The sequence below is a fragment of the Glycine max genome, chromosome 15 (genome assembly GCF_000004515.6).
Source record: "Glycine max cultivar Williams 82 chromosome 15, Glycine_max_v4.0, whole genome shotgun sequence".
In the NCBI taxonomy this organism is placed as follows: domain Eukaryota; kingdom Viridiplantae; phylum Streptophyta; class Magnoliopsida; order Fabales; family Fabaceae; genus Glycine; species Glycine max.
The window spans coordinates 5480078-5491306 of NC_038251.2; the positions used below are offsets into that span (position 1 = coordinate 5480078).

At 33.5% G+C, this 11229-nt stretch overlaps 2 protein-coding genes across 4 annotated transcripts; one reads left to right on the top strand and one right to left on the bottom strand.

The window, feature by feature from the left end:
* Positions 1-60: 60 nt before the first annotated feature.
* On the bottom strand, positions 61-786 carry LOC100809042 (uncharacterized protein At4g19900-like). Its single transcript, XM_003547092.4, has one exon. It carries the CDS (start codon positions 784-786, stop codon positions 61-63), a length of 726 nt encoding a protein of 241 aa, XP_003547140.4.
* A 1272-nt stretch (positions 787-2058) lies between these two features.
* Positions 2059-5433, top strand: LOC100499826 (uncharacterized). Of its 3 annotated transcripts, none has more exons than NM_001249607.2 (9): positions 2059-2190; positions 2484-2546; positions 2847-2925; positions 3228-3281; positions 3371-3462; positions 3546-3659; positions 4665-4732; positions 4811-4922; positions 5097-5433. In NM_001249607.2, exons 2-9 carry the CDS (start codon positions 2493-2495, stop codon positions 5190-5192), a joined length of 669 nt encoding a protein of 222 aa, NP_001236536.2. In that variant the 5' UTR covers positions 2059-2190; positions 2484-2492; the 3' UTR covers positions 5193-5433. The 3 variants fall into 3 exon arrangements, with proteins under 3 accessions (NP_001236536.2, XP_040865345.1, NP_001386438.1); XM_041009411.1 differs by having other exon boundaries at positions 2181-2380; positions 5097-5417; NM_001399509.1 differs by lacking the exon at positions 2059-2190 and having other exon boundaries at positions 2269-2546.
* Positions 5434-11229: the final 5796 nt, after the last annotated feature.

Sequence of the window (11229 nt, forward strand, 5' to 3'; positions counted from 1 at the left end):
GAAAATTGAATACTAGAGCTTCATAGCCGTTTTTCTTGTCAAATATCAACACCGCATTGTTCAAGCTGCTCCACTAGCCGGTTTTGACATCAAAGTTCTGTGCCCCCCAATGGTGTTCCTCAGCTTGGAGAAACTCTTCAAGACCACGACATCTAAGTCTATGTATGTGCCTCCAAACTTGTACAAGAGTGCAAGCCTAAGCAAATTGGAGAGGTTTTGCCCCAGAGAGACTTCACCAGGATCCACATTCCCTTCCTTCAAACGGAACCATGTTTCAGCATGTGTGTTCTTGAATATGTAACCAAAATCTGGAGCAACAGCCATGAATTTGAAACAATTGCTCACAAATAGTTTCAGAATCTGAGTTCCAGCGTCAGAGTCAAGGGACTTTGACACTATGACCAAACATGCTTCAGGGTGAGACCCGAACAAGATCTCTATAGAGAATAACTTCCTCTCACCAAATGCTTTCAAGGGAGAAATCCAAGTCATGAAGAACCTCACCTTGCAAGAAGAAGAAGAAGAAGAATTTTTGAAGAATGCTTTGAGTCTGGAATGGAAAAGTGGAACTGGGAAGAGAGGTTCCGAACGCATGCTTCTGAGGCCACGCTTGTGCTTCTTCACTCTTCTAGGCCTCTGAATACTGGAAAAGGAAAACCTTTCAGTGGAGTTTTGAAGAAGGGGCAAGTGGGGGGGTCTTGAAGAGTGGTGAATTGATGGAAGAAGAGAACTTGGAGTTGGAGAGGGTGGTTGTGGTTGGGGATATGGGAGAAAGTGGGAGAACATTTGCATTTAAAATTGCGAAAATTTGGAAAAGAAACTGCCTTTAAAGTTTCAACTTTCAAGCTAGCCAAGCATGTCTTGTTTGTTTGTTTTGCCTCATGTAACGTTGCTGTCTTAACGATACTTCGTTGAAAAATATCTTAATTCTTAAGCTGGGTTAGTTTGGATTAGAATCATTGCAGTATAAAAAATTAGATTTATGTTAGTACTGTTAATTAACATTTAATTCATTCACCAAATTGTGTTTTTTCATAGTAAATTCATTTGACATAAGCACAAACAAATGGTTTAAATAATTGCCTTATAAAGGAGAATTTTGATCAAATAAATATTCTTAAAAATAATAATATATCAAAAATAATTTATTTAATTATTTTATATAGTGGAAACCCGGACACTACCATGGAGATAATTTGCAATAACAGTTAAAAGACAACAAAAAGTCAAAAGTGGAAACCAAAATGGAACATTTCTTTATTTTTGTTATAATATAATAATATATTTTATAAATGAGTTAAAAATCACTGCACTTATTTATTTGTATTTTAAAATAAGCTCAAACAACTGGTTTAGATGATTGTCTTGTGAGGTATTTCGACCAAATATTTTATTTGAAAAATTATTAAATTAGGATAGTTTGTTTTAAGTTGACATATTAATATAAAAAAAATGATGAAAAATAAAACATTTTGCTTTTGACTTCTTACAAGCCACCAACTAAACCAGTGTCATCTCATTACAAAAAATATATTCAATTATCACGTGGAATGTTGTTTGAATGAATGAAAGGTTCTATTCTATTCCACTTGACTGTTTGTAAGGAGTAAATTACATAAGGTTAAAGAAACAAGCAAAATAAAAACATGTTTACTTTTTTATCTGACAGGTTATATATTTCAATTATTTTTATCCACGATAATTACATGTAACTAAGAATAATAAAAACACTACATTTATTTATATTTTAAACAAATATACTCGATATTTATTTTTTCTCATTTTGAACTTAATTCTTTAAATTATCTTTAAAATAAGCAAATCACAAAAAAGAAACTTAAGAAGTAGTAACTTTTTATCGGTAATTCACACGTTCACATGCAGCTACCTTCTTTTCAAAATACTATTTTTTTTTATAAATTGAAAAGAAAAAGAACCAACTGAGCCCTTGAAACTCAACTTACTTGAACATTTGAGAAAAAAAAAAAAAAAGACAGAGCTAACCTCTCAAGAATTGAATATCCATGACAAAAAGAAAAAGGAGGCTGGGCTGGGCCTGTTCTAGTTGTGGCCTTGTGGGTTGCCGGTTATGCCAATCTCAACATTCACGAACATTTCATACTCTATTATCGGCCTTCGTTTCGTTCGTTAGTTTCTCAGTCGTTTGTTCTGAGATCAACCTTGCATCAGGTGTTTCTCTTCACTTCTTCTTTTTTCCCTTTCACAAAAACTTGAATTGAACCATCAACGCTCAATGCCGAACCCTACCAATTCCTTCTATTCTTCTATTCCTTCAATTTTCTCAATATTAACTTGTATTTGGTTCAACCACCATTTGTTTCTCCCCCTTTAATTCAATATTCTCTTCACACTTTTTTCGGTTTGAATCCTTGTGAATAATTGTTTCGCTTCAACTTAATCATTTCAATTTGAAATAAATAGTACACTGCGTTGGATTCTCTAATGTTTTCATAAATTTCCAGGGTTAGGGAATGGCTGCTATCTTAGCTCGGAAATCACTCCTTGCTCTTCGTGCGCGCCAATTGGTAACATTAATATGATTTCGATTCTTCTTTATTTATGGAAATGAAAGAAACAGGAAAAGAAAACTTCTTAGTTAGACGCTGATTGAGTTGAGAAAACCAAATGTTATCTAATCTGAATACCCTATAATTTCTATTCTTAGGTTCCAAGCTGTGAACTGGATTCTTTTTTCTTTTTCTAATTCTTTGTCTATTCTGATTTCTGACTTGTTATGTGAATTAGATATGGATAATTTTAATTGTAGGATGCCAAAATGTTTAGGTTAATTCTTAATACCATCCCTTGTTGTTTTGCTTATTTAGGCTGTAAGCGGTCAAGGGCTGCACAGCTCCCAAAACTATGGCCTTCGATTAAGTGCACACTCCTACTCTACCAAAAGAGGTCTGTCATTTCTCTTGCCATCTTTGCCGACATATTTTTGGCACTCTTATAGAATGGTTAGAACTTAGAAAGCAAAACTATTGAGGAGTGAGGACTGACTGTGAATGTTGATTGTTTTCTGCACCAAATTATCACCCCCCCACCCCCCCTCCCTAAAAAAGAAGATAATCAAGTGGATCAAGGGAATGACTTTTCAGAATTATTTATAGTGAACAAACATGACACTTCTTTAACCTTATAAAATACCTTCACTAGCATGCCCCCCTCATTTATATCATAATTTTGAGATGAACAAATTGCAGAGGATGAAGAAAGGGAGCAACTCGCAAAGGAAATTTCAAAGGATTGGAGTTCTGGTATTTATTTGGAAGCCTTTAATTTTCAGTTTGATTGCTGTGTTTTTCCTATAATGTAACTAATTCATTGCTGATGCTCTGGATGGCAGTTTTTGAACGTAGCATCAACACTCTCTTTCTCACTGAAATGGTTCGAGGTCTAATGCTGACTCTGAAATACTTCTTTGAAACAAAAGTTACAGTAAGTGTCTTTGAAAACTGTTTGCTGGCCAATACTGTTGCAGCTTCTAATTAAATGCATAATGTATGACTTCTTTGATGCAGATCAATTATCCATTTGAGAAAGGCCCTTTGAGCCCCCGTTTCCGGGGTGAACATGCACTCCGACGATATCCAACAGGAGAGGAACGCTGCATTGCTTGCAAACTTTGTGAAGCTGTAAGGCTTTTACTGTTTATACAATAATTGTGATTTCACAATGATCCGTGAGAGCATGCATTCTACCAAATGGCATATAACTGCAGGACAGCATTTTCCTGTTTCTTTCATAAACTGGACTACTAATAAGCTTGCCAACTTTTAAGATTATTTTGTATATTCCAGTTGTGTCTAGATGTTACCAAGTGTAGCATGTCATTGGTTAATGTAGAAACAAATGTGCAGCTGTTCTTGTATTGGAATAACACTACACAAAGTGTAAGGCTTAGACCCTTGGTAGGTTTATGAATCTGTGCCTCTCATTAGTTGAATCAGGTGTAGGAAAATATACTTGCAATTACTAAGAGGTAGATATCTGTCTAATTGAGTTGTCCCAAATAGAGCTGTCAAAGACAAACCCCTCTCTCATCCTTGGAGGCTGTAATAGGTATATTTTCCTATACATCAATAATAGCAGTTTTATTTACTTTGAAATATTTTCATTTTAACTGAGACAGTGGTAGTACTGCCGCATTGTCCCTCTTTGGAGGATAAACAAATAGAGCTAATAGAGGACAGGGATAAAAGCACATTAATTTATACAGGGGGGTTAAGGATAATATCTGGATAACAATTCAGTCTCAAACCATAAGTTTTTAGCTCAAACATGTATCAGTCTCTAAATAGTGAAATCCAGATGGTGCAAAAAGGACTACTTGATAGGTTAGTGATTATAATTCTAAATTAAAACTTTACCAGAAATCCTAAAGTACCAGGCTACCAGCTAACCCCAGACAACTGAGCTATAATCTATTTATGAATACCCTAAGTAATAATATTTTTTTTTGATTGGCCCCTAAGTAATAATTACAACAAATGATCAATCCATTACATGTTTCCATTGTCCTAATATTCCTTTTCCATGTTTTATTTCCTCCTTTTTATGCTTTCCCCATTTCTCTCCTTCCTGTCAGTAATCAGCAGCTGTATGTTATTATTTTCTCTAAATAATATTTCTTTTATTAGATATGTCCTGCACAAGCAATCACAATTGAGGCTGAGGAGCGAGAAGATGGAAGCCGCAGGACAACTCGGTGAATTACCTGTCTTACCTGCCCTCTGTTTTCCTTCCCTCACTCCATTCTAGCTCTCTTATTTGTTAAATCTTTCAGGTATGATATTGACATGACCAAGTGCATTTATTGTGGATTTTGTCAAGAGGCATGCCCTGTTGATGCGATTGTTGAAGGGCCAAACTTTGAATTTGCTACAGAGACTCATGAGGTTCGTTTTCATTTCCTTTATGTTGAATTATATAAATACCACCTGTTAGTACTTGCTAACAATTGTTTCTATCGTTCTTTATTATTTAATTATATGTTTAACTACTATTTATTAGTACATGCCAGTAATTGTTTATTCGCTTATTTATTTCTGGTTATTGTTTACCTGTTGCAGGAGCTTTTATATGACAAGGAGAAGCTGCTTGAAAATGGGGACCGATGGGAGACTGAAATTGCAGAGAACCTGAGATCTGAAAGCCTTTACCGCTGAAATTTTCCATGTGATCCTTGCCTGTTGCTTTTTGGGTCTAATTGGGCAATGATAAATAAAATGACCAGTGAATGGTTTTAAAGAGCTGTATGCATACACAATTGTTACATCAGTTTTTTTTTTTCTTTTGTCAATGCTTGCATTGCTGTTAAGTGTACAATATTGATGACGTTTATCTCCTTGAAATCTTGAACAAATGTGGAAATAATTGAATTTTTCAGCAAATTGATGCCCTTTCAGCATACTGGCAACTTGTAGGCTTGTAGTCATAATTGATCCTTTGAAAATGGAAGCACTGATGCAGTGCAGCTTTCAGAATCTAAATTCATTGGGGATTCGGTGATTGAGAGCATGTATCAATTCATATAATCATAAACTGCACCACATATCTTCGATGTCTTTTTACTTTAGTCTTGGATTACCTTGCATAACATATCAAAGAGCTACCTCCAAGAAGTATGCTTTTTGTAGACTATATAATGTTGGTTATAGAGTCAGAGAATAAAAAAAGAAAACAAACGGCAAGTTAGAAATGTAAAGACTAATTTCAAAAGAGTACCAATTTTGCTTATAAATAACAAGGAATATTTGAATTATAACTTTAGTAAGAGACGCACCAATTCTATCATAAAGGTAAATTTTGGAGAACATATCTCAACACAAATTATATAGTTTTAAGTATTTAGGATTAGGATTCATAATATAGGATGTCAGAAACGATATGTACTTTGGCGTCCAAGCACCGTGAATTCATGGATTAGAGATTTTAAATAAACTTTTTTTTTTTTCCTTTTTAACATGTAGTTGTTAGTGATGTCAACTCATCAACCTCGATCCATGTAATTGGTGAGTTGACTTGTCCGACGTGGAAGGATAAACCATCATTTGGAAGGAAATGAGCCAACATGCTTTATCGAGAGAGATGAACAAATCTTACTAAAATAAATGAGGCTTAATTAAGCACGAGAAGTGAAGCTTACTTTAACTGAGTGCAAGGTCGACCTTGAGGCTAGTTTAAGGCTTGGTGAAAAAAATTCAAACAACTTTCCAGAATACCTTTAATTCTCCAAATTTCAACAAGCATTAAGGCTAACGAAAATTTTCATTTTTCACCAAAAAATTAAACACTTGTGCGTATTCAACCTCCCTAGAATAAGGAAGTATTATATAATTATGTAGAATGAGGGTAGATAGGGTTAAACTGTAACCACTCATGGAGGTTAGGCGCAAACGGAGGTTGATACCGACAATTCAAGCACGCTCTAATCACATGTCAAAAACTTTACGCTATTAGGTTTGGTAATTTAACATATTTTTTTCTTTAACAAATTGGATTTTCCAATTTGGCTGAAGTACAGGTCAGCCTAGCTATGCATTGCTTGATTGCTATTATTTTGATTTCTTAATTTTGTGTGGTCTGATCAGCCTGAAAGTAATGTAGCTAGGTTGATGCAGCCTATATCTGTTGAATATAACTACCACTAGAACAAAACATCGAAAATGCAGAGAACATATTCTACTATGGTTTGTTGAAACAGGACTGACAGAAAGTGAGCTTAGTAACCCCATTATATAGCCAAAGTGTTTGACAAGCTGCAGTAACCATTATAAAAGAGATGGTAAAAAATAAATAGGCAAATTCAGAAGAGAAAGAAGTTGTTAATGATTGAGGATAACTAATCATAAGAAACTTGTTAGCAATAAATTTCTTATGATATAAGAATTCCTAATGTCATGCCATGCTATCCTTTCCAAATTAAGTTATTTGACCATGACTTTTTTAATGATTCATTCACACAAATTTGTATTATTTACGAAGATTAATCTTTTTTTTGGGTACAGATTACGAAAATTAATCTGATGATATGTAATTTAAGTTAAAATTAAAATTTTCCAGTAGTTATTTGTTGACCAATTGGTTTTAGGTGATATGCTTCACATCACCAATATTAGACATATTAACAGGCGCAAAATTATCAATAACTGCTCATCTCTTTTCTTCAAGTACAGTTTGTACATGTATAAAAACGGTTCTTATTTCTTATACAAGGAATGTTTCTTAACTCTAGAAGGGAAAATTTCGATTGTTTTTAATACTTCTTTTTACCTATTCTACACGAGAAAGGACACGGACTACGTCGTTTTAAGCATGTACTATTATGGTCAAAGGATCCATTGAGATAGAGTGTAATTTTGAAATAAGTTTAGAGTGTATTGTCTTGTCTTCCAGTAAAACATAGGGAGACATCAGACAACTAATTGTAATTTACTCTCGTCATAAAAATAATTTAACAAACATGTAGCACTTATTTAATAATCTATATATTTTAATACACAGGAAAGTAACTTGCTAGTATAGCCTTAGCAGAAGATCAATGATATAAACCCTGGATTTATGCAGCAACTTAGCTTCTATTCTGTGCGTACTGTTTGATGTGCTGGCCTAACAACAGATTGCCATCCTCAGTCATTACCGGTTAAAAATAATTTTTCTTCGGACCTTATGTTACAAGTTGCTCCCACTTCCTTGTCTGCTCAGAGAAATTTAATCTGAAGTTTCGGAACTTCGGTGTTATCAAGCAAATAATGGGAAAAAATCATGGGCATAATCACAAATCTTAAGTACCTATTGTATTTTTTCAATTTGGTTGCTGTGTAACCGGGTAATTATACCAGTAACTACAAAAGGTCATAGCCAAAACATGGATCATAAAGTAAGAAAATAAAAATAAATGCCACATGTGGGGTACAACACACACAGGTGGAGATAATCAAAATTCGAATAGTCATGTGCCTTTAAATGTAGAACTTTCTGAAGTAGAGAAGAATATATTACCAGCAGGTTGTAGTGTAGGGGGAAATCGTGTTTCCATGTGTGGTTTATTTAAAAAATAATCTGTGTATGAAGAGTGGTACTTTCTACACTTAAAAGAAGTTCCAACTTCCAATAAAGACCAGTCATTGTTTCCAGCCACAAACACCACAATACAAAACATGAAGTGTGAGAGAAACAACTAATCAAACTCCCTGATTATAGCAACTTTAGGCTTCAAAATTCAAATCAAAATTGAATACAGTTCACACTAGATGTACCTTACAGAATTCCAAGTTCCAACTACCTAATTGGACTAGGTAGAATTTACAACGAAGCAACAGCGGTAGAAAAATCGCATTATGTCCTGAGTTTAACGAGTGCTTACAATTGGATGGAGGCACACTCAGATGGTTTCATTACGAATGTTTACAATTGGATGGGTGTGCTTCACATGGTTTCAAGCACACCCATCCAATTGTAAACATACGTGATGGACGTAAGTTAAAGGATGGAACAATGTGATATAAGTTTGGAGATTAATCCACAGTAACTATAGACATGTTGAGTATAAATAGAGATGGGTATGGATGGACCGTGATAGTGAATTTATGCTAGAGTCATATATAAGAGAAACATCAGAACGAGAATCAAAGGGTGTGAGAGTGTTTACACATCAAGAGGGTTGCGTACGATCGGGGATCCTTTTGCTGCACACGATCGGAACCAACGGGTTGTCGTATCTTGGGAGAGGAGCGCAATCAGAATTTCTTCCCCGTGCAGTGGGGGCGTTTTCTCTCTAAGGATAGCGTTTACGCGCTTCAACCCAGGCTATTTAATTCTTTCCCTTGATTTAATTTTTCCTTTGTGCTCATTGTATGATATAATGCATTATTCATGTATTGTCAATTAAATTTATTTTGCTACTGTTATTTTGTTATTTAATTGAAGACTGTACATCTTCGTATTTATTTTCCTTCATTTTTATTTTATTTTTCCAACAGTCTTAGAGAGAAAAATTATTTTTCACTTTCTTCTTGCATAGTCTTTTCTGCAGTAGCATTCTATTCTATTTTATCAAAATGTCTGTCATGGATATGATTAAGTCCCTTTCCAGCCTCAAAAATTTACGAGTGAAATTTTTTTCTGTTGACAACAACAAATGAAAGTCTGGCTTACTGAATTGGATTTATACTCTTTGATTTCTAAAAGAGAAATAAAAACTTCAACTTCCTCTACTGATATAGTTCAAACTGATGCAACCATTAAGCATGATATTTCTGATAAAGATATTTTATGTCATGGACGGATTTTAAGTGCTTTGGCTGATAACATATATAAGATTTTCTGTCATACCAAAACTTCTGTTGAGTTATGGGAAGCACTTGAATTGAAATATGGATCTGCTGAAAAAGGTTTAAGTCGTTACTCTTGTGAAAAAATGATTGAGTTTCAAATGATTGATGAAAAAATCTATTTCAGATCAGATCCATGAATTTGAAAACATTGTTTGACATGAAATTGAAAGGAATTGTTTTGCCCGACATTATGCTTGTGGCTTTCATGATTTCAAAATTGTCTCCTTCGGGGACTGATTTTGCTCGAAGCCTAAAACATAAACGTGAAGTTTTATATTTTGTTTGTCGTATTCTTAATAGAGTACCTTATAAAAAAATTAAAAAAAAATCTTTATGAACAATGGAGAAAAAGATAACTAAATCTGAAATATCTTAAAGTGTGGGGGTGTCTAGTAAAGGTTAATATCCCTATTAATAAGAAAAAGAAAATTGAAAAAAAATTAAAAAAATATTAATTATATTTTGTTGGATATTTTTTACATAATACTACTTATAGATTCTTGGTTATTAATTCAGAAGTATCTAAAATTTCTAATGGTACTATTATGGAGTCTAGAGATGTGACTTTCTTTGAAAATATTTTTTCTTGAAAAATAAATTGTTAAATCTTTGTATGATTTGAAACAAGCTCCAAAGCATTGACACAAAAGTTTGATTAAGTCATTATTTTGTATGATTTTCAAATTAATGATAGTGATAAATATGTGTATGTGAAACAATTTGATGATAATGGATGTGTCATTTTATATTTGTATATGGATGACATATTGATATTTGGTAGTAATATGCAATTCATAAATGATGTGAAATCTTTCTTGTCTAGAAATTTTGATATGAAGGACCTTGATCCTGTAGATGTGATTTTGGGTATTAAGCTTATAGAGAAAAATGATGGTATGATTTTTTTACCCAATCTTATTATGTTGAAAAGCTATATATTAAAGAAGTTTAATTATTTTGATGTGAAACATGCTTTTACTCCTTATGACTCATCCATCAAGTTAAAGAAAAATTTGAGTAAAGGAGTTTCTTCACATAAATATTCTCAAAGTATCGTTTCTTTATTGCATTTGACAAACTTCTCTAGGCTTATCTGATATTGCATATGCAGTTGGTAGATTGGAAAGTAATTGAGAGATTTAATGATACAAACTTGAAGTTCTGATTTTGATGAAATAAAATTGACAAGTGATTATGTTTTTGCTTTAGCTGGTTGTGCAGTATCATGAAAATCTACCAGACAAATTATTATTTCACATGAAAGCAAAAATTATTGCTTTAAATACTGCTACTAGTGAGGCTGAATTTCTTAAAAATGTATTATGTGATTTGTCATTGTTAAATAAGCCTATACCTCCAATTCCAATGCATTGTGATAGTCAAATTGCTATATCTAAAGTGACAAGCAAACTTTTAATGAAAAAAGAAGACACTTAAGAGTGAGACATAAGTCTATAAGAAATTTGATTTCTCATGTTGTCATTTCTCTTGACTTTATCAGGTCAGAAAATAATATTGCGGATCCGCTTACAAAATGATTGACATGTCGACAAGTACTTGAGTCGTCGAGGGGAATGAGATTAAAGCCCATTATTTAGTTACAACAATGGACACTCGTCTCCGTGTGATTGGTGATCCCATGAATGGAGTTCAACGGGTAACAACGAAATTGTTTGTTGACTAAAGTACACCAAAATGAAATTTGACGGAGTTGTTCCGTTTCTCATTCCTATGACGAGGTGTATTATAAATTGTGGCAATATTAAGGTTGAGGTATTTATATATGTGTATTTTTGGTTAAAAAATACCTCTTAATGAATCCGATGACAATTATTGTAGGGGTGAGGGTCACAACTCACTCTTTGAG